General features: G+C 37.1%; 1 protein-coding gene across 3 annotated transcripts in view; it reads right to left on the bottom strand.

Annotated features, from left to right (window-relative positions):
- Window positions 1–24,563, bottom strand: part of ZFR (zinc finger RNA binding protein) — an 86,385-nt gene that overhangs the window by 42,902 nt on the left and 18,920 nt on the right. For 2 of the 3 annotated variants that reach the window (XM_018065619.1, XM_018065621.1), the window contains exons 3-7: window positions 16,584–16,607; window positions 14,845–15,127; window positions 13,054–13,198; window positions 9,818–10,036; window positions 1,238–1,485 (exon numbers count right to left, since the gene is read on the bottom strand). In XM_018065619.1, the coding sequence (XP_017921108.1) occupies window positions 1,238–1,485; window positions 9,818–10,036; window positions 13,054–13,198; window positions 14,845–15,127; window positions 16,584–16,607 (919 nt within the window). The remainder of the gene's footprint in view (window positions 1–1,237; window positions 1,486–9,817; window positions 10,037–13,053; window positions 13,199–14,844; window positions 15,128–16,583; window positions 16,608–24,563) is intronic. The other variant, XM_018065620.1, reaches the window with a different exon arrangement.

Below are 24,563 nucleotides of genomic sequence, written 5' to 3'. Positions count from 1 at the left end.
GGTTGCTGCAAACATTCCCCATGTCTCCTCTCCCCCGAGCATGTTATCACAATGAAACTGTTTTCTATCAAACTTAAAATAGGAAAAAAAAAAGGTCTTATCTTAACAGCCACATATATTAAACTAATTTGGTGTAACTCAGAGAATGCTGATAATTGAAAATAACTCCCAAATTCTATACTGAAAAGCAGACAGAACTGATCTAGTAAATTTAAAAGAATGTACACAGGTTGGGAAAGGGTGATAGATGATGTAACTGGAAGAAAACTACTAAAAACTCAAAATCTGATCTTTTCAAATACTATGCCTTTTGCCTGCCAAACTGCTTACCAAATTTTTATATAAACACTAGACATTTTTAAAGATATTAACAAGTAAAGTTGGGAAGGGAGCTGAACTCACTAGATTTTATAAACAGATCCTTCCCTAAATCACTTATTTCATGTTTAGCAACAGCAAGAAAACAATAACAAAAAACAACAACAAAAAAAAGCAAAATAAAGGAATAAAGGTTCTGCATGCTTCTTTGGTTGATATTTTTGAAAAAGACACTTTCCTACAGCTTTCTTATTCCCAAAGTCCCTACAGCCTCATGGAGGAAATAAGTATATAGAAACAAGTAACATCCTATAAAGCATATACAAAAGTCAGTCTCATGAAAAATGTTATCCTAAAATTATAGATTATTAAAATAGCTTAAGGATTTTTAATACTAGAGAAAAGCAACTTCTGCTATTTATATCGGACAAAGTCTTCTCATCATCCTTTTTTGACTACAAAATTCTACTCATACACTCAAGATAGACCTTGAAGAACTAAGAAAATCAAAGTTCAAGAATTTTGCATAAAAGGCTTAAAAAGTGAATCATAAATGCCAAGAAAGAAATAAAAGTTCAATCTTACTCCAAAATCCCAACTAATCTGAATATAAAACTTTTAAGCTAAATTAAAAGTTTTATTTAAAGAGCCAAGTATCCTTCCTAAAGAAAAGCTCAATTTGTCCACCTTTTAATAACATTCATAATTATTTTTACTGTATTTTTCTTAGAATTCTTGTATGTCAATACAAAAACCTTTAAAAAAATGGTCATTTGATGAAATATGTACGTGTTAACTAAAAGCTAGCAGGAGAGAAAAATGTAAACTTTCTTTGTAGGCATAAGAATTATAATAATCAATCATACTTAACTATCAAAGACAACCACTCAAGATTTATGGTGAAGCATACAACACGTACCTGTGGTCCAGCACAGCTGATCTTACAGACATCACAATAGTGAATCTGGGGTGGTTTGGGAGGCTGTTTTGGTTTCAGTTGTTTATTTTGGAATGGTGCTTTTTTAGTAAAGGTGGTCCCTGTCCAGGCAGCTGTTGCAGCAGCTGCTGCCGCCGCCGCTGCCGCCTGCTTCTGTTGCTGCTGCTGCTGTTGGTAGTAGGAGGATGCAGCTGAATACACTGCTGCTTCATAACCTGAATAAGATGTACCTTACAAATAAAATCAAACAAAGATTATGTTACATACCTGTAAAAGGCCAAGAAAAATGATGAGAATTAGGGAATTTAATCCCAATAAATTCTGCTTAAAAAGACAGGTTACATGTGCACATTTACGAATAAATTATATCTCACAAAACCTAAGAAAAATGTTACTTATCCTTCTTTTAATGTAAGTCAAGCAACCAAGTATTTACACAATACATGTCAAGTGTTAGGATAAGATTTGGTCACTGCTTTCAAGAAGGCTTATAGTACTGCTGGAAGGCTGTGATAGCATGTCTGATAAACTTTTGTGGTTATGGAACTGTTATACAGTATTTTCCCCAAGCAGAATTCTCCTGAATACAATTAAGAAAGTGCTGGTTTGAGGAAAAGTCTGAACCAGAATACAGAAAGGAAAAAAAGTCATGAAAGTAAGACTATACGTGCTTGGTGGTTTAGAGGATAAAAGATATGAAAGAGGAAATTACACAAAGATGACACCAAGATTTTGAATCCCAGTGACTGACTGAAGGGGCTGCACAGTCAATAAAAGTAAGGAGCTGACAGAAACTGGTTTGGAGAGGTAAGGTGACTAAAGCTTGGCAAAAGTCTGTAATATGGAGTTGGAGTTCTGATGAGTATCAGGACAACAAAAGACAAGATTTGAAATAAAGAACCAAAGACATTGGTTCTCAACTTCCAAAAGGTGAAAAAGCACTGAATTTTCTGGTTAAATGTATCAATTTTATCCTTCCATTGTTCAAAGTCTTTGATGAATAGCATATTAAGCTAGCTACATATATAATATATATATAAGCTGTTTATGTGCAGTGATTTATAGATTAAAAAATCTATAAAAGCTTTACATGTGAAAAAGTTGCTGATTTTATTTATTACACTATGTTAAAACTGGAAAACTTACTGTTTCTTAAACTAAGATCCCTGGAAATCTGTTGGACTCCCTAATTGTCATCCTTTCCCCTGAAGAGGAAATGAGTAGGTCAAAAGTTAAGGCTCAAGAGAGAGATTCCTAGTTGCTATGACATCTTAGAAGAACTACTTAAGGAAAACTGAACTTTTTGATTTCTCAAATGCAAACTGCTATACTGAGGAGTAAAGATTTATGACCCACTCACTTTAATATATTTTACACAGGGAAGAAAACACGAATTGGAAAGGTGAAGGTTAAGATGCATGGGAAATCATAATCATAAGATTCTGAAGTATTAATAAAAAATTTCCAAATGACTAGTTGTGTGCAAGAACTGTAAACATGCTACTTAAAATGCAGCTTCATGAATTATGTATCGAGAAAATAAAAAGGAGGATAAGATCAGCAGCATCCTACAATGCTGGATGATCAGAAGTTCTAGGCTCTAGGTTTTTTTCTGGCCATGCTGCATGGCTTGCAGGATCTTAGTTCTGACTGGGGACTGAACCTAGGCCTATAGCAATGAAGCGGTCAGGTACTAATCACTGGACCATCAGGGAATTCCCTAGGTTTTTTGAAAATTGAGAATCCATATTACAAGAGGCAGCGTTCCAGGAACAGTGATATCTCAGAACACAACTATAGGTAGGTATATAAAGTACGTATTACTATATATAGTTTACAGATGAGAAAACTGAGGCTGTGGCTCAGATCATGAACTCCTTATTGCCAAAATTCAGACTTAAATTGAAGAAAGTGGGGAAAACTAGACCATTCACTAATGTCACTAGACCATTCAGGTATGACCTAAATCAAACCCCTTATGACTACACAGTAGAAGTGAGAAATAGATTTAAGGGACTGGATCTGATAGAGTGCCTGATGAACTATGGATAGAGGTTCATGACATTGTATAGGAGACAGGAATCAAGACTATCCCCAAGAAAAAGAAATGCAAAAAAGCAAAATGGCTGTCTGAGGCCTTACAATAGCTGTGAAAAGAAGCGAAGCGAAAAGCAAAGGAGAAAAGAAAAGATATACTTATCTGAATGTAGAGTTCCAAAGATTAGCAAGGAGAGATAAGAAAGCCTTCCTCAGTGATCTGTGCAAAGAAACAGAGGAAAACAATAGAATGGGAGAGACTAGAGATCTCTTCAAGAAAATCAGAGATACCAAGGGAACATTTCATGCAAAGACGGCTCAATAAAGGACAGAAATGGCATGGACCTAACAGAAGCAGAAGATATTAAGAAGAGGTGGCAAATATACACAGAAGAACTGTACAAAAAAGATCTTCACGACTCAGATAATCACGGTGGTGTGATCACTCACACTCACCTAGAGCCAGATATCCTGGAATGTGAAGTCAAGTGGGCCTTAGAAAGCATCACTACGAACAAAGCTAGTGGAGGTGATGGAATTCCAGCTGAGCTATTTCAAATCCTAAAAGATGATGCTGTGACAGTGCTGCACTCAATGTCAGCAAATTTGGAAAACTCAGCAGTGGCCACGGGGCTAGAAAAGGTCAGTTTTCATTTCAATCCCAAAGGCAATGCCAAAGAATGTCCAAACTACTGCACAATTGCACTCATCTCACATGCTAGTAAATTAATGCACAAAATTCTCCAAACCAGGCTTCAGCAATACGTGAACCGTGAACTTCCAGATGTTAAAGCTGGTTTTAGAAAAGGCAGAGGAACCAGAGATCAAATTGCTAACATCCGCTGGATCATTGAAAAAGCAAGAGAGTTCCAGAAAAACATCTATTTCTGCTTTATTGACTATGCCAAAGCCTTTGACTGTGTGGATCACAATAAACTGTGGAAAATTCTGAAAGAGATGGGAATACCAGACCACCTGACCTGCCTCTTGAGAAACCTGTATGCAGTTCAGGAAGCAATAGTTAGAACTGGACAACAGACTGGTTCCAAATAGGAAAAGGAGTACGTCAAGGCTGTATATTGTCACCCTGCTTATTTAACTTATATGCAGAGTACATCATGAGAAACACTGGGCTGGAAGAAGCACAAGCGGGAATCAAGATTGCCAGGAGAAATATCAATAACCTCAGATATGCAGATGACACCAACCTTTGAGCAGAAAGTGAAGAAGAATTAAAGAGCCTCTTGATGAAAGTGAAAGAGGAGAGTGAAAAAGTTGGCTTAAAGCTCAACATTCAGAAAACAAAGATCATGGCATCTGGTCCCATCACTTCATGGCAAATAGATGGGGAAACAGTGGCTGACTTTATTTTTTGGGGCTCCAAAATCACTGCAGATGGTGACTGCAGCCATGAAATTAAAAGATGCTTACTCCTTGGAAGGAAAGTTATAACCAACCTAGACAGCATATTAGAAAGCAGAGACATTACTTTGTCAACAAAGGTCTGTCTAGTCAAGGCTATGATTTTTCCAGTGGTCATGTATGGATGTGAGAGTTGGCCTGTGAAGAAGGCTGAGTGCCGAAGAATTGATGCTTTTGAACTGTGGTGTTCCAGAAGACTCTTGAGAGTCCCTTGGACTGCAAGGAGATCCAACCAGTCCATCCTAAAGGAGATCAGTCCTACTTGTTCATTGGAAGGACTGATGTTGAATCTGAAAACTCCAATACTTTGGCCACCTGATGCAGAGAGCTGACTCATTTGAAAAGACCCTGATGCTGGGAAAGATTGAGGGCAGGAGGAGAAGGGGATGACAGAGGATGAGATGGCTGGATGGCATCACCCACTCAATGGACATGGGTTTGGGTAGACTCTGGCAGTTGGTGATGGACTGGTGAGGTCTGGCAGGCTGAGGTTCATGGGGTTGCAAAGAGTCAGATACAACTGAGCGACTGAACTGACCAGCTTCTAAGGTCCTTTGTGTTATTTAAACAACAAAAATCACTAAGCACAATATTTACAAAATAACCTCCTTCATTTGCACACATGTAGTCTAAAACTAATAAAAGGTAAGCTTAATTATAGTTTACTATTCAGCATTTTTAAAAAAATCAAAGCATAAACTGAAAGGTATGCTGAAGGTTCTGGAACTCTGCTAAGGGATCTCCTTTAAATTTCCTATAACTACTAGCAAACACACCTACATTTCTCATAAAGCATTAAGGGGAAACAAATATAATGCTGTGTCTCTAAATTAAGTAAAAGCTCAATCCTGAAAAGCTAAAACAATTTCACCTAAAAAGCACCTTATTATAAATACTTATCAAATAAGAAGTTGCATAATTAGAACAGTTAGAATATAATTTTTAAAGGTACAGTATCAGAAACAAAGACTACCACTTCAGCAGTAAATACATTATATCACAAGCCATCATTTAGTAGGTACCAACACTAGAATTCATTTTCAGTAAGAGATAAAAAGAATAGCTGACCTAAGCTGTAGCAGATATAAAATTGCATACACAGAACTCAGAAGCCCAAATAATGATCTCTTTGGATGGCAATTTCACATTGTGTATCATATATTCTTTAAAATGTGTATACTCTTTGATATAAGTTACAAATCTAGGAATTTATCTGAGAAAAACAATTGGCCAACAGACAAATCTGTACATGAAATGATTATTTTACCCAGTGCTGTTTCAAGCTTTTCCTTAATATGAAACTAAATATTCCCAACAGAAACTTTAAAACGTAGCACAGGCATACAATAAAACAGTATTAGTCATTAAAAACTATGTTTTTCTAAGCATAGATCTTGGTTTCTAAATACCACTGCCATACAAGAAACCAAGGTTCCTTTGCGAAATGGCTAATTGTGAGTCTATGGCAGGAAAGGCTCAAAGTTTATTGTTGTTTTGCATTTTATTTATTCCTTAATACTCTGTCTTGTTCTGCATAGGTTATAAGGTGATAAGGGCCATTTCAGTTTTTACCTCTTGATGTTTTGTTATAGAGCTTGAGTGTGGGAAGCCTAGATACTGAATTTTTAAAGTATTTTTTTAAATTTCTCAGAGATTTTATCTCCTACCCTATGTCAGGTGCTATGCTGGATATTAGGGATGCAATGGTGAATCAGGCAGAGCAACATCTTACTGTGCCAGAAAAGAAAGAAATGCTCAAAGACTAATGATGCCAAATTCAAAAGACTCAGAATTGGTTTGAAAAGGATCCTTTACTATCCAAATTTGGGACACTGTGTGCCTCAAAAAGAAAAATGAAAGCAATGGATTACACTAAACTGAATAAAAAAGAAGCCTATAGTAACACTAAAAAAGAAGGGGTGATGGGACTCTTCTTCAGGGAAGAATTCCTAAGAATCCAACTCATTTCACACTGATTTTTCATTTACCAATGGAAAATTAAAAGGATTTTTAGTAAAAGGATTTTTCATTCACCAATGGAGAATTTGATTCAGTTACTGATTTTCAAAGGATGTAACACCTTAGAAAGATAGCTGGGCCAACAGGCCCATAGATAACTTGGTTCATTACAAAATGGAAAAAGGTATCTTTAAAAAGGAAAGATCTGGTAGTCACTACTTCAATTAGTGATTATATTTGACACCATTAATAAGGAATAAACTGACATTATTTGTTACATGGCTGGCTTCTCTGATAGCTCAGTTGGTGAAGGATCCACCAGCAATGCAGGAGACCCTGGTTTGATTCCTGGGTTGGTAAGTTCCACTGGAGAAGGGATAGGGTACCCACCCCAGTACTCCTGGGCTTCCCTTGTGGCTCAGCTATTAAAGAATCTGCCTGCAATGTGGGAGACCTGGGTTCATCCTTGGGTTGGGAAGATCCCCTGGAGAAAGGAAAGGATACCTACTCCAGTATTCTGGCCTGGAGAATTCCATGGACTGTATAGTCCATGGGATTGCAAAGGGTCGGTCACGAATGAGCGACTTTCACTTTATTACATGCACCTGATGTGCTGAAATGAAATGCTGACATAGGTAGTTTTACTGACTAAAAAACTGCCAGAATCTAAATATAAAGAAAATCAGATAAATCCAGATTGTGGGATAGTCTACAAGGCAACTTGTCTGAATTCTTCAAAAACATCAAGGCTGGGATCTTCCTGGTGGTCCAATGGTTAAGAAAACACCTTCCAATGCAGAGAACACGGTTCAATCCCTGTTCCTGGAACTAAGATCTCACATGCCATAGGGCCTGCACACCGCAACTACTGAGCCTGTACTCTCCGGAGCCCATGCTTGTACTGAGCCTGAGCCTGAGCCTGAGCCTGTACTCTCTGGAGTCTGTGGCAAGCATATTGCTTGCCACAATGAAGGCCCGGTATGCCACAACTAAGACCTGATGCAACCAAACAGTAAATAAATAATATAAATATTTTTTAAAAAATCAAGGTCATGAGAGATAATATAAAGATAGAAGTTATTCTGTGGTGGTGGTGGTTTAGTCGCTAAGTCATGTCCAATTCTTATGATCCTGTGGACTGCAGCAACCCCCGGCTCCTTTGCCCATGGGATTTCCTAGACATGTATACTGGAGTGGGTTGCCATTTACTTCTCCAGGCAATCTTTCCAACTCAAGGACTGAACCCGAGTCTCTTGCATTGCAGGTGGATTCTTTACTGTTAAGCCACCAGGGAAGCCCCAGGGATTATTCTACAACAAAGGAAAATGAAACTAATAACCAAATACAACCTATAATCCTTGACTGGATCCTGAATTTAAGACAAAGTACAAATACATCAATTATGGAGAAAGTCCAGCCATAAAAGACATTTGCGGACAACTGAAGAAAATTTATTAGATAATATCCATGTCCAATTTCTTATCTGCATTTTGTTATATAAAAGAATGCTCCTATTTTTAGGAAATACAAGTGGAAGAATTCTAGGCAAGGCACCAAGTCATCGGCAACTTAGAAAACAAGGAAACATTGCTAAATCATTTGAAAATGTGTTTAAACAGAGGAAAGTTAAGCAAACGTAACAAAATAATATTTGGTGAATCTACGTAAATGTTGTATGGGCATGTGTTGTCTTTTTTTTTTTTTTTTTTCACTTTTCTGCAAAAGGAAAATTTTCTAAAATTGGGGAAAAAACATGAACCAGGGAATGGTGTATCTCTATACTTAGGGCATTCACAACAAGGAAAGCAGTTTACATTGTAGTACATATAAGACAAAATTCACTTTTTATAAAGAAACCATTATGTTTATATATGCATAATCCCATGGAAGAAAGTATAGAAAGACATGCACTAAAAAGTTAATGGTAATTAGTGTCTAGGGATAGATGCCTAGTAATTTAATTTTTCCTCCTTTTTAAATCAATAGCTTTGAGTTTTAAAATGATACATCAACATATGAAAGCAGTAAACATAAATAATTATCTTCATGCTGTGTAAGGTATATTTAAGCAACTGAGAAAGACAAAGGCTGAGAGAGGCAGAAAGAAAAAGGGAAGAATAGATGCAAGGGAAAAACAAGGAATAGGAAAGGATAATATCACATTCCTTATTTATTAAAGCTGATGTGCGTTTTTTTCCTTAAGTGTCCAAATAGATTTCACTGAAATAACTCCATTTACAGTTATAACCAGTTAACCAGAGAAAGGCAGAAAAGTTGTATCTGTTCAATCATGAGTAACAAATCAAAGAATAATATCTCCTTATGTCAGTTCATTTCCACACGGCTGTCTTCAGCGGCTACTTCTAACACCTCAACTACCAAAAAACATCAAGAGATGAAAAATGGAATTACCTATGCCACCTTAAATCCTCCATGAACAAGACAGCATACTAAGGAATAAGTAAAATGCAAAACCAACAACAAACTATACATTAGTACATCACTAAGTGTCTTCAAAAAAGCCATGTGGGACTTTAAGCACTCCAATACTACAACGTACCTCAGTGGAAAATTAGGAAGTACAGTGGGCACAGCAAGGTTTTGGTAATTACTCTTGGCCTGGAAAAATATGTGATTACTAAGGAAAATAAATCTACTCTGTTCTTCAAAAGATGTGTTATATAACCATCATCTATGGATGTTTATAAAGGCTCCCAATATTTTCAAATTACTTATTTCTGATAGTAAATATGAAGATATAACTCCTTGTGAGCTGGAAAAACAATGTAAATATGTCAGTGGTACCTCCTGAAGTTAGCCTTGAACTTTCAAATTCATTTGGAAAAGTCAGACAGGAAATGACCCTGTAGAATACTAGATGTTATTTTCTCTGACTGCAATGCTAGGCCCAAGGTTTTAAAAGCCCAGAGGGCATTTTTACATTCTGCTAAAATTTCCTGGCATTAAAAAAAAAACAAACCATACATCATAAGAGTATGGTTCATCTGCCACATTGTGTACAAATATTTGTATTAACGCCTATCAATTAATTCAATCCCAGTAAAATCATCCCACAGAAAACTGAGATAGTTTCTTAGTGAGTTTAATTCGTTTACTCATTTAAACACACTTTATCAGTCTTACCAGAATAAGTAACTGCCGTGGTACTATAAGTAGCACTCTGGGTATAGGATGGCACCACAGTAGCTGCAGCTGCTACTGGCTGTACGGTGGAGGATACAGGATAAATGGAGAAAGTAGTGGTAGCTGGACTTGGTGTGGCTGGTTTTATGGCTGTCACTTGTCGAGTTTGCTGGGCTTGTGTATACTGAGTTGCACCTTGGCTATAACCTGCTTTTGGGGCTAAATTGGGAAAGAGACATAAGAAAATTAGAAAGGTGAACCAGTATAGTTACTGTACCAATATCCTAGAAAAAACAAACATAAACATCATTAACTGGAAATTTTATGCTAGCAATTTCTCCTTGATAAAAGGAGTAAAATTCTTATTACCAACTTCATAAAGTACAACATCTATATAAATTACTATTCTTCCCCAGATGCTTTCTATATATTTCCAAAATGACATTTTGTCAAGATTTGCCACTAATTGAAATACCAGTACTACTTAAACCATGTCATTAACAAATAGTTTTAAGGAAAGAATGTGTGTGCGTGTATTTGGGCTACTCAGTATACTTGAGAGTTATGCTTAATACTGGGAACAAAACAGAGTGTGCCTCAAAGTATAATTTAAGTCACAGTAAAATTTTCAATGCCTGATTATATGGAACTTGTTCAAATACCATTTAAAAGAAGTTTACTGATTTGTCCATAGTAAACTTCAAGCTAATTACAACCCACAAGGAGCTACTTAATTCTTCAAATGTCAATAGCTCGAGTGCAGCTGTTCTTACACGGCTATCATTAATGTCTCGCCTGAACTTTCTGCTGTCTTTGAACACATTACAACCAGTGTATACCTGGGGTACAGTGTTAAAGAATCTGCCTGCTAATGCAGGAGACTCAAGTTTGATCCCTAGGTAGGGAAGATCCCCTGCAGTAGGCAATGGCAACCCACTCCAGTATTCTTGCCTGGAAAATTCCATGGACAGAAGAACCTGGCGGGTGGGCTACAGTCCATGGGGTCACAAAGAGTCGGATATGACTGAGAGCACACACACTTATTTGAATACCTTAAGAATCTTATGAGATTTACCATCACTAAATTAATAATTAATCCCTCATTAAGGATCACTAAAGCATACAAATGTAGTTTTCTGAGAAAGGCCCAAATATATCAGGGGCCAAACTCATTTATGCTTAGTTAAGTAAATGTACTTTAAATAAACAGCACTTAACAGTTTATAAAACTTTGTCTACACATAGTATGAACTCTGATCCACATAACATACAGATGTGTACAACATTTTACAAGAAAACTCTGATGTCCAAGAGCTAAATCATTTTAAAAAGTCACATGGTCATGTCAGATTTTAGACTATACCATGGTAATCTGACTCAAGATTAATTCAGTACTCTTCAGCATAATCCATCAAACCTTGGTAATTAATCAAGAAGTTTATTAAAGCTCATTGTACCCACAAATCATTAGAAAGGAGACTATAAGAAAAGTCAGGATCATTATAATTCAAAGTACTTTTAACCCACTTTCTAAGGGACTCATAAAATCAATCCTAGATCTAAAACTAACCTAGAAAGAGCTGAGTCAACTACCCCATTCACAAATAAGAGAAGAGATGAAATGAGGTAAAAAATCACTTGCCCATGATACTGGTAACACCAGGGCTAGAAACCAATTCTACTCTTTCCTAATTCAAGGCTCTACTCACACTCTCATGGTCCTTCAAAAAGAAACGAGTCGCCTACTTTTCAGGCTGTATACTGTCATTCTGTTTATTTAACTTATATGCAGAGCATGTCATGTGAAATGATGGGCTGCATGAAGCTGGAATCAAGACTGCCGGGAGAAAAATAAATAAACTCAGATATGAGGATGACACCACCCTTATGGCAGAAAGTGAAGAACTAAAAGAGTCTCTTGATGAAAGTGAAAAAGGAGAGTGAAAAACCTGGCTTAAAACTCAACATTAAAAAAACTAAGATCATGGGATCCAGTCCCATCATTTTAGGGCAAATAGATAGGGAAACAAATGGAAACAGTAACAGACTTTATCTTCTTGGGCTCCAAAATCACTGCAGATGGTCACTGCACCCATGAAATTAGAAGATGCTCGCTCCTTGGATGAAAAGCTATGACCAACATAGCATATTAAAAAGCAGAGTCATTACTTTGCTGGCAAAGGTCCATCTAGTCAAAGCTATGGTTTTTCCAGTCATCTTGTATGGATGTGAGAGTTGGACTATAAAGAAAGCTGAGTGCTGAAGAATTGATGCTTTTGAACTGTGGTGTTGGAGAAGTCTCTTGAGAGTCCCTTGGACTGCAAGGAGATCAAACCAGTCAACACTAAAGGAAATCAGTCCTGAATACTCATTGGAAGGACTGATGCTGAAGCTTCAATACTTTGGCCACCTGATGTGAAGAAATGACTCCTTGGAAAAGACCCTGATGCTGGGAAAGATTGAAGGCAGGAGGAGAAGGGGATGACAGAGGATGAGATGGTTGGATGGCATCACTGACTAGATGGACATGAGTTTGAGCAGGCTCTGGGAGTTGGTGATGGACAGGGAGGCCTGGCATGCTGCAGTCCATGGGGTCATAAAGAGTTGCACACCACTGAGCAACTGAACTAACTTTTCAGAACTCAAGAGAGCTTTGGTCTTAAAGGTGCTCAGTTAAATTTCTATGAAAAAAAAAAATCCATCTTTTAAAGACTACAGATATGTAGGCTTTGCAAACAAAACAGTTTCTGCATTCAAACCGTTAATATATATTGTACTATCAGTGGCTGATAACAAAACCAACTGTCATTACAGATCAGAGAAAGATGAATTAAAAATATGGATCCACAAAATGGAAACCACCATCAGGGCCTCCACTTATTACAAAGGAAGGTATGTCTGGGCATTTCTGGGCCAAAAGCAGGCAGCCAGAAGTTACTGCCACAACTTCTTTTGTACCGCTTATTTCAGCAGAAAAAGAACTGTAAGCTGAAGACCACACATGAAATACACTTCCAAGAGAGAAGGATATGATTATGAACTGCCTTCAGAGCCTTCTCTCTTTGGGACTCAAAGGCATTTTTATACAGAAAACAGGACATGGCTAGAACCTGCCTCTCAAGGTAATATAACACAACAAGTTTAGATGGATTCAAAAGCCTATCTTCATTAAATAACACCTTGAATAATATGTTTCAACAGTGTACAATGGAAGGGTGGTATGTTAATAAACTCACCTGTCTGATAGTAGGTCTCAGCAACAGAAGGCTGAGGCTGGGCGGCGGCAGCTACAGCAGCAGCAGTTGCTGTTGGTTGTTGGTAGTACTGCTTACTATCATAAGCTACAGCAGGAGCTGTGGATCTTACATATGAGTACGAATCCTAAAGAAAGAGAATGAAAGAAAATCTTGCTATCAGTGAAGTGGCAGAGGAAAAAACCTCATCTTTGCCACATTAAAAATCCAATAAAGGAAAAAAAAAATCCAATAAAGGAAAACAGAAACCTAAATATGTATGAATATAAACAGAAGATTCAAATTCAATACAAAGGGGATTCATTTGGGACTTCATTAAATAAGATCAAATCATTTTAAGTAGCATGCTTAACTTTTACAGTAGAAAAAATCATCAAAACATTTAAAAATAAACATTACCTAAAAATTAATTTTATTTAAAAACTGAATGGTGGATCTGCCTTAAAGATGGATTCCAGAGTAAAGAACACCTGGATGTTCTAAGCTTTGTGACTGTTTCAGCTTTCTTTTTGTTCATCCTTATTCACCACTATTTATTAACATAATGATGAGTAAGAGCTTCCAGGTGGAGGGAAGGTAAACAGAGGTTCTAAGGGAAAGGAATATTAATTACAAATCTCAAAAGCAATGAAGATCAAGATGAGCTGGTTGAATTCTAGCACTGTATATAGTGAGGAGGGCTTGGGAGGCACACAGGTAGAAAGACTGAAGAAGTAGGCAGGACCCAGAAAATGATGGGCTTCATACACCCTATTAAAAATAATAAAATTTATTATATTCTGTCTATGGACGTAAGGAAAACAATCACACGTCAAAGTAAATCTGAGTTTAGAAACCTGCTAAATATTAATAGCAAATGCTAATAATGCTGATCCATATGTCAATTTCTTGGATAACAAAATAAATCCCTTTATTTTAGAAAGAATATTAAAAAATCAGAAGCCCCAAAGTTTAAAAACTAGATCTTAAAAGTAAACAAACAAAAAATGGGTTAAAAGAATTAGCACCAAATTTATTAATTAAGCAAGTAGTAATTTAGTGCCATATGAGACATAAAGAGACCATATTTTTATAAAGAGAATTAAGAGCTTTATGTTCCCATAAACCTAACAAGAAGCAATTAGATGACTTAAGGGCAGGATCAATTTCTGTTATAAAGAAACAGTATCTCAAGGGGAAGAAGTACACATAGGCAATAGAATTTCCACAGTGTTTCAGGAGGACATCATGTAATTTGCTTTGTTTACTGGCATTCCAGCATGTGGGTTCCACACCAGAGGCTAAACCCAAGCTCCCTGCAGTGGAAGTGCCAGGTAACCACTAGACTGACAGGGAAGTCCTAACACTATGTAATCTGTTTGTCCCACACAGCTGAAGCTCATGGTTCTCAAAACAGACATAGGGGTGCCCCAAGTGGATAAATAATGCCACAGTACCAACAAGGGGCAGAAGACCTTATATGTCTTAATTTTCCTCAAAACCCTTGTTAAATTAAAATATTTAGCCAGTAATTTTTTTTTAATTAAAGCAAACATATATATAGAGTGAAGTGAAATGGACTGGGGGATTAATAATATAAAACTCACTGCAAGGAAGCTTAATCTCTGGAGTATGCCCCTGGATTACCTAGGAACACACACTCACTTTTCTCTATCATTACAGGTATATATTTTGCAAGACTCAAGTTTGAAAAGCATTGGCTTGGACATTACATTAAACACTGATGCCACTGAACCTGTATGTTAAGGCTAATGAAAGCAGAAGCTTTCTTACCTGGTAGTTCTGTGTAGTAGCTGGGGGTGGTGGTGGAGGTGCTTCTTGTTGCCTCTGTGTATAACCATAGTCAGTCGCTGTGTGTGCAGTGGGGTAACCTCCATAAGCAGCAGCTGTTGCAGCAGCTGCAACAGCTACTGGAGCAGGCCTGGCAACTGCAACTGTGGCGGCTGCTGGTGCATAGGCAGCAGTAACTGTGTGAGCAGCTACTGGAGCCTGATGGACAGTGTAGCTAGCAACGGTGGTTGGATGAGAGTAGGCTACACCCGAAGCTGGCTGCTGGCTATATTGTGGAGTAGAAGAATAAACAAAATACAATTTAATTTTTAAAATCTAGAAATTCAATCAACTTAAAAGCACATTTCCCAGTAATTTAATCATTGACTACAAAAGAACAAGTATGAACTTAGTAAACCACCTAACCAAATACCCTATTTGTTACTGTTGCATAATTTTCATCCCTTAATCTGAATAAATTAAGACAGTCACACATTGTTTCAGATCAAAAGATCATTATCACAAAGCAGGGAGGACAAACTGAGATAAGAAGCAGTATTAGGAAGAAAAACTGATCAAATTAGGAGCTTAAAAAAGTATCTGCTGTATGTAAAGTTCTTTATTATGTTCTATAGTTTTAAAATAATGTATTCTAGCTCCAATTAAGGAAAACATTTAAGGTAGAAATTGTTACCGACATGACTTAAGAAATACTTCTGCTGCTCTAAGGCAGTGGTTCTCAACTAGGGGAGACTATGCCCTCCTATAGATACCTGGTCATGTCTGGAGATATTTTTGATGATCAAACTGCAGAGGAGAAGGTGGTAATGTGTGCTACTCATATTTAGTGGGTAGAGGTCAGTGATGCTGTTATATATCCTATAAAGGACAGCTATACACAACAAAGAATTATCCAAAGAATGCCAACAGTGCTGAGGTTGAGAAATCCTCTAGAGTACAGATTTTACAATGCAGCATCTATTATATTAGATACATTTTCCAGGTTACAGGCAGCAATCATTATACACATTTCTTTCTCTCTTAAAAATGTAGCGCATGCTGCAAAAGGAGACCTAAGTCAGATGTTTTGCAATCATAACCATTTAGACCTCAAAGAGACAAAACCATTTTCCAAAACTCTGAATCAAATCAATCTTCAGGTAAAGTTCTTAAAGTAACATTTACTTTAATTTTTAATTTGAGAGCCTATGTCACATAAAACAAGGCCCACAGATGCTAGCATATAAAAACGTTTTTCTTGTTTTAGGTTCTCTGTTAAGTAATACATTCACAATCACACCTGCTAAAGCTCTATTACCAAGGCAGAAATGCCTTCTTAAAAAAAAGGATAGCCCCAACAGTTATTTACCTGACAGGTTTTAGTTGACCATACGTTTTAATACGACTCAAAAGTTAAGTACTGCTAAGGAAAAAAAATACCTGACATAGCTGAAGCTGCACTAATAAACTAGTGTGCCTGATTCATGGGTTACAGTACAGGATATTCTTCACTGGTATGCACAATACCAAAAAAATATGGCATAGAATTAAAATCTGGGGCCATCATATTTTAACTGTATTATGGAAGACACTGACAATTAGAATGTATTCAAAAGGAATCAGTATGAAGTTTATAAGTATGGGTATTATTTTACATAAAAAGTAGAGGACCTGGGGACATTCAGTCTAGAAAAGGTGACCTTGGAAGATATGATAGCTGCCTTCTAATAGAAGAGACTTACTCCATGCTGCTCCAGAGAACAGAACTAGAACCAATGGATGGAAGGGTGGCAGATTTCAGCCCAATATGAAAAAGAAAAAAAAACAAAAACTTAGAACAGAGTCCAAAGAAACTCTTATAATTTCTATTTGGATGAGGTTTTCCACATTTTGACACTAAAAATTAGCTAACATTTTCTACATATATGCCAATTATAAGACAGGAAAAAGGAAGTTTAAACTGCAATAGTGGGAAATTAGATGGGCATTGATATTTTCTATGGATAATTCCACATTGTTAAGAAAAATTCCAGTTACGTATAGTTCTTCAAAATTCCTAGAACCGAGAAAGAGAATCATGTTTAAAATATAAATGCACCAGTTCTGTGGAACTTGTAATTAACATTTACTGGTAAGATTTCGCACATACAGGCTATACGGATACATAAAAATCCAGAGAGTCTTGAAATCCTATACTGTTTCCATTCATCCCACTGCTCTTCATCGAGCATCTGTTCACATTTTATGCTCCCCAAAATGTGTCCTATAGGACAAAAAGCAAAAGTTGGAGTAGAATAGAAATATCAAGTATGCTAGGCAGGCAATTTGATGCATACTGCCTCTGATCTTTAGAAGTCCACACAACTTGGGGATGGATGACCTTGTGCTCTGGTTTATGCCTATTGCCCCACATATTTATTAATAGTATTCTCACTCAACTATGTCTCAATGTGAACAATAAAGTTTATAGTCACCCTTCCCAGCAGCCATATAAAAAAGATGCCAGTGCATTTAGCAATTACCATATATTTACATCCTTAACTAATCTAACTTGCTCTCTACAACCAGGTCCCTAACCATCATCTGGACTGGAACCACAGCCTCCAACAAAGCATCATGAAGGATGATGATCCACTCTCAGTTCCCAGGGAGTCAAGGGCTAGGGCAGCTGACAGCAGTTAAGAATAAGGATTCTCTGATGTGTTATCTTAGATCCATCTGGGAAATTCTCTTTCAATTTCAAATACCTTTAGAAAAACAGTCTTTTACATGACACAGATGACCACACTGGACTATACTAATGCAATTAAATATCAAGCAGCTAACTCTAAACAATTAATTTTTAAGAATTCAGGTCAAGTTCAAATTAGTTTATGTAAAATTAGTCTTAAGTTGAAACAGTTCAAATCAAGGTTTTTGCCTAGTCTCGAGTGTTAGAATAAAAGGTAAGTTATACCTCTATATAAAATTTAAGACTTAACCATCTTTATGGAGAAGAAAATGGCAAACCACTCCAATATTCTTGCCTGGCAAATCCCAAGGACAGAGGAGCCTGGTGGGCTACAGTCCATGAGGTCGCAAAAAGTCAGACGCAACTGAGCACACACGCACAACTGTCCTTAAGTTGTTTCTTAAATAGGGAACTCCCTGGCAGTCCAGTGGTTAGGACTTTGAACTCTCACTGCCAATGGCCCCAGTTCAATCCCTGCTTGGGAACTAAAATCCCACAAGTCATGTGCTCCCCCCCACCAATCTTAAATAAACCAGGACATAAAATAAAAACCCACATCCTGTGCCACAGAAATAATTTGTGAAATGAGATTTTCATTTACTAAACAACCAGGAGAGCAGAAGCTTTTATTTAGATGATAATATCCTTTGTGAATAAATCTAATCAGTTTCAGTCAGTTTTAAAGTGCAACAAACTAAAAAAAGCAAATTATGAAACATAGGAAATCAACATGGGTAAGAAAGCTTAAGAAATAATCAGACATAAAATAGGAATGGTATTTCTCTTGGGGGGGGAGCATTTAGGATATTATTGATATTAAAGAGTAAAAAAATGTTTCATATTCCTGAACTGTTTACCTTCAGCTTAAGAACTGAAGCTAAAGATGTTCAAACTACCTACCACACAACTGCACTCATTTCACATGCAAGGTAATGCTCAAAATTCTTCAAGCTAGACTTCAATAGCATGTGAACCAAGAACTTGCAGATGTATAAGCTGGATTGAGAAAGGGCAGAGAAACCAGAGATCAAATTGCCAACATTCGCTGAATCATAGGGAAAGCAAGAGAATTTCAGAAAAGTATCTACTTCTGCTTCATTGACTATGCTAAAGCCTTTGACTGTGTGGATCACAATGAACTGTGGTAAATTCTTAAAGAGCTGGGAATACTAGACCACATTACCTGTCTCCCAAGAAACCTGTCTGCAGACTAGGAAGCAACAGTTAGAACCAGACATGGAACATGGACTGGTTCAAAATTGGGAAAGGAGTACATCAAGTTTGTATACTGTTACCCTGCTTATTTAACTTCTATGCAGAGTACATCATGCAAAATGCTGGGCTCAATGAAGTAGAAGCTGGAATCAAGAAGACTGCTGGGAGAAACAGCAACTACATCAGAAACCCAGCCCATACTGCCCTAATGGCAGAAAGCAAAGAGTAACTAAATAGCCTCTTGATTGATGAAGGTGAAAAAGGAGAGTGAAAAGCTGGCTTAAAACTCATCATTCAGAAAACTAAGATCATGGTATCTGGTCCTAACACTTCATAGCAAATAGATGGAGAAAAAGTGGAAACAATGGCAGATTTTATTTTCTTGGGCTCCAAAATCATTCTGGATTGTGACTGTAGCAATGAAATTAAGATGCTTGCCCTTGGAAGGAAAGCTATGACAAACCTAGACAGCATATTAAAAAGCAAAGGTTTTTTGTATTTCCATACAAATCTTGAAATTATTTGTTCTAGTTCTGTGAAAAATGTGGCTGGTAGCTTGATAGGGATTGCATTGAATTTGCAAATTGCTTTGGGTAGTATACTCATTTTCACTATATTGATTCTTCCGATCCATGAACATGGTATATTTCTCCATCTATTAGTGTCCTCTTTGATTTCTTTCATCAGTGTTTTATAGTTTTCTATATATAGGTCTTTAGTTTCTTTAGGTAGATATATTCCTAAGTATTTTATTCTTTTCGTTGCAATGGTGAATGGAATTGTTTCCTTAATTTCTTTTTCTACTTTCTCATTATTCGTGTATAGGAATGCAAGGGATTTCTGTGTGTTGATTTTATATCCTGCAACTTTACTATATTCATTGATTAGCTCTAGTAATTTTCTGGTGGAGTCTTTAGGGTTTTCCATGTAGAGGATCATGTCATCTGCAAACAGTGAGAGTTTTACTTCTTCTTTTCCAATTTGGATTCCTTTGATTTCTTTTTCTGCTCTGATTGCTGTGGCCAAAACTTCAAAAAACCTCGAATAGCCAAAGCAATCTTGAGAAAGAAGAATGGAACTGGAGGAATCAACTTGCCTGACTTCAGGCTCTACTACAAAGCCACAGTCATCAAGACAGTATGGTACTGGCACAAAGACAGACATATAGATCAATGGAACAAAATAGAAAGCCCAGAGATAAATCCACACACATATGGACACCTTATCTTTGACAAAGGAGGCAAGAATATACAATGGAGTAAAGACAATCTCTTTAACAAGTGGTGCTGGGAAAACTGGTCAACCACTTGTAAAAGAATGAAACTAGATCACTTTCTATCACCGTACACAAAAATAAACTCAAAATGGATTAAAGATCTAAATGTAAGATCAGAAACTATAAAACTCCTAGAGGAGAACATAGGCAAAACACTCTCAGACATAAATCACAGCAGGATCCTCTATGATCCACCTCCCAGAATTCTGGAAATAAAAGCAAAAATAAACAAATGGGATCTAATTAAAATTAAAAGCTTCTGCACAACAAAGGAAAATATAAGCAAGGTGAAAAGACAGCCTTCTGAATGGGAGAAAATAATAGCAACTGAAACAACTGACAAACAACTAATCTCAAAAATATACAAGCAACTTCTGCAGCTCAATTCCAGAATAATAAACGACCCAATCAAAAAATGGGCCAAAGAACTAAATAGACATTTCTCCAAAGAAGACATACGGATGGCTAACAAACACATGAAAAGATGTTCAACATCACTCATTATTAGAGAAATGCAAATCAAAACCACAATGAGGTACCACTTCACACCAGTCAGAATGGCTGCGATCCAAAAATCTGCAAGCAATAAATGCTGGAGAGGGTGTGGAGAAAAGGGAACCCTCCTACACTGTTGGTGGGAATGCAAACTAGTACAGCCACTATGGAGAACAGTGTGGAGATTCCTTAAAAAATTGCAAATAGAACTACCTTATGATCCAGCAATCCCACTTCTGGGCATACACACCAAGGAAACCAGAATTGAAAGAGACACATGTACCCCAATGTTCATCGCAGCACTGTTTACAATAGCCAGGACATGGAAACAACCTAGATGTCCATCAGCAGATGAATGGATAAGAAAGCTGTGGTACATATACACAATGGAGTATTACTCAGCCGTTAAAAAGAATTCATTTGAATCAGTTCTGATGAGATGGGTGAAACTGGAGCCAATTATACAGAGTGAAGTAAGCCAGAAAGAAAAACACCAATACAGTATACTAACACATATATATGGAATTTAGGAAGATGGCAATGACGACCCTGTATGCAAGACAGGAAAAAAGACACAGATGTGTATACCAGACTTTTGGACTCAGAGGGAGAGGGAGAGGGTGGGATGATTTGGGAGAATGGGAATTATAACATGTATACTGTCATGTAAGAATTGAATCGCCAGTCCATGTCTGACATAGGGTGCAGCTTGCTTGGGGCTGGTGCATGGGGATGACCCAGAGAGATGTTGTGGGGAGGGAGGTGGGAGGGGGGTTCATGTTTGAGAACGCATGTAAGAATTAAAGATTTTAAAATTTAAAAAAAAATAAAAAATTAAAATAAAAAAAAAAAAAAAGAAGAGGGCTTTGGCCATTTGGGGAACTTACTCAGTTCTTCTGGTACTCTCCCATTTTTACATATTATTAAACTCTGATTTTCTCCTTTAAAAAAAAAAATAAATAAAAAATAAAAAGCAAAGGCATCACTTTACTGACAAAGGTCCATATAGTCAAAGCTATGATCTTTCCAGTAGTCATGTACAAATGTGAGAGTTGGACCATAAAGAAGGCTAAGTGACAAAAAATTATGCTTTCAAATTGTGGTGCTGGAGAAGACAACGAGTTACTTGAACAGCAAAAGTTACTTGAACCAGTCAATCCTAAAGGAAATCACCTCTGAATATTCATTGGAAGGACTGATGCTGCTGAAGCTCTAATACTTTGGCCACCTGATGCGAAGAGCCAACTCACTGGAAAAGACCCTGATGCTGGGTAAGGTTGACGGCAGAAGGAAAAGGGGATGACAGAGGAGGAGATGGTTGGATGGCATCATCAACTCAATGGACATGAGTCTGAGTAAACTCCTGGAGATAGTGAAGGCCTGGTGTGCTGCAGTCCATGGGGTCACAAAGAATCAGAAACGTCTTAGCAACTGAAAACCAACAAAGATGAAAGTGAAGACAGTCAGAAGCCTTATCAAAATAAACAGCCAGCCAAAATGACCAGATATTACTACAAACTGAAAAAGAAACAAGAATGATTCCATGGGAAATGGATAACTCAAAGCAACAGGTAAGAATTTCCAAAATCTCCAATTTGTATCTATAAAATAAGAACTTTACACTTGTTAGAAGATAAAAGTGAAGGACATTAACAAGATAAAGAAAATGATTAAAGAGAAAGGATAAATATAGCAGGTCTTAAATTCTAACAAGAAAGAATTCTAGAGAAAAGAAAAAAAGCAGATGGAAGAAATTAAGAAATAAAATTTTCCCACTCTTGAAGGGAGGAATGTGTTTTCAAATTCAGAGGTCTACAGAGTGCAGAACAGAAAGAAAGGACAACGCTGACATTTAGCTTTTCATAACACCTCAAGACAAAGAGAAAAAAAATCCTTTAACTCTCCAGACACAAACAAAACAGGTTACCTACACACAACTAAATGAAAATCAGACTTATTTTTAACACTAGTGGCTGGAAGACAATATGGTAATGTCTTGAAAATTCAAGGGAAAATGGTTATCAATGTGGAATTCTGCACCCAGCTAAACTATTAACACAGAATATAGATTCTGACATTTAAGGTCTGAAGTTTACCTCCTATATGCCTTTTCTTAGGAAGCTACATGAAAATGTACTTCACCAAAAAATAAAACAAGAAAAATACCATGGAATTCCACAAACAGTGGATTCAAACTAGCAGAGTGATAAAAGCCCAGGTCAGCAGTAATACAAAGGCCCAGATGAGACCGCAATCAAAGGAAGGACAGAAACCTCCAGGAGAAAGACGTTCAGGAAAACAGATGACTGGACAATAGACAGCAGATCAGGAGCCTGGGGAAATCTCATGATATAATCAAGGCACCAAGAAGACTTGGGTGAAAGACAGGTTAATGAAAGACTTCAGGAAATATGAAACTGGTCAAGAAAAATCATGATCACAGCTGAGCAACTAGTAGAGTGTAAAAACAGGAAAACCCATTTGAACTTGAGCCTAGAAAGATTATTAAGTGACACAGGGTTATAAAATGGAATACACTAGGAATTCTAATCATAGATCAGTACTTGGCACCATAGTATATACTATTTATAGTCATAAAAATGAAATGGTTTTGCTTTCAAGTTTTAGAATAAACCTAAATCACTGAAGATAAACTATTACAGAACACAATGTAAATGCTATCACAAGGAAAACTACTGCTGAGTAGCGGGATGGAGTGGAGAAAGAGGGAGAGTGAAGCAGAAGAATTAAAAGATTCTTAATAGTACCAAGATACTATCAACTTGTGATGGAACCACAACAGAACTGACAGTACTGTTGAAGAGAGACAGCCATATTACTGGATTTGGGAGGAGAAACATGAGAAGCATGAGAAGTATATATGAACTCCTCACCACGATTGTAAGAAGTCAAATTAATGTATAGTTGATAAATTAAGATATAAAAATGCAGCATACTATTTAGTGATATGGAAGTTAGAAATAAAACCAAGATGTATTAAAGGTGAGGGTCCCTAGGAAGTGGAATTAGGAGGCAGGGAGGAGGAAAATAAGGGACTTGTTATCATTAAGTCCTTCTATCTATTTTTAACTGGTTAATGCATTATTCTGGGAAAAGGGAAGCGTAAGATATTAGAACAGAATTCTAAGACAGGCAACTTTAATGACTAACAAATCAGCCCTAAATTTAAATACTCCCTTATAGTTATTCCAATACAACTCTACACCTACATTTCTGGCCTCAACCTGAATCTATACCCAACTCTGGGCCCATCTTTCAAATTCCATTAATATGACCTGGCTTTATATTACACTACTGAAATCACAATAAGTTATGTGTACAAATGGCTTGTCCACAAAAATGGCATCTAGTAACAGGGAAAACTTTCCTACATCTCACTTCTCAAAACGTGATCCAAGGACAGCTAAGGGTCTCTAAGATTATTACACAGGGTCCACAAGGTTGGTTCTCTTTTATCAATTACAAATTGCCTTCATATATTTTAATCCAAACAACTTATTGGAACAGACTAAATGCAAAAGCAGACATGGGAATCCAACCATCTTATCTTTATATCCAAGGAGATATTAAAAAGATTTGCAAAAATGAAAAACAATGCTTCTCATCTCACTACTTTTTTCGTGGTTGGAATAGCTACTTTTCATAAAGATATTCTTGGTTAGCATGTAGTGGCTTTCAGTTCAGTTCAGTTCAGTCTCTCAGTCGTGTCCGACTCTTTGCGACCCCATGAATCGCAGCACGCCAGGCCTCCCTGTCCATCACCAACTCCCGGAGTTCACTCAAGACTCACGTCCATCGAATCAGTGATGCCATCCAGCCATCTCATCCTCTGTCATCCCCTTCTCCTCCTGCCCCCAATCCCTCCCAGCATCAAAGTCTTTTCCAGTGAGTCAACTCTTCGCATGAGGTGGCCAAAGTACTGGAGTTTCAGCTTTAGCATCATTCTTTCCAAAGAAATCCCAGGGCTGATCTCCTTCAGAATGG

Source organism: Capra hircus, chromosome 20, assembly GCF_001704415.2.
Source record: "Capra hircus breed San Clemente chromosome 20, ASM170441v1, whole genome shotgun sequence".
In the NCBI taxonomy this organism is placed as follows: domain Eukaryota; kingdom Metazoa; phylum Chordata; class Mammalia; order Artiodactyla; family Bovidae; genus Capra; species Capra hircus.
The sequence above is the reverse complement of the archived record's forward strand: the minus strand, read 5'-3'. Positions and strand labels throughout refer to the sequence as shown.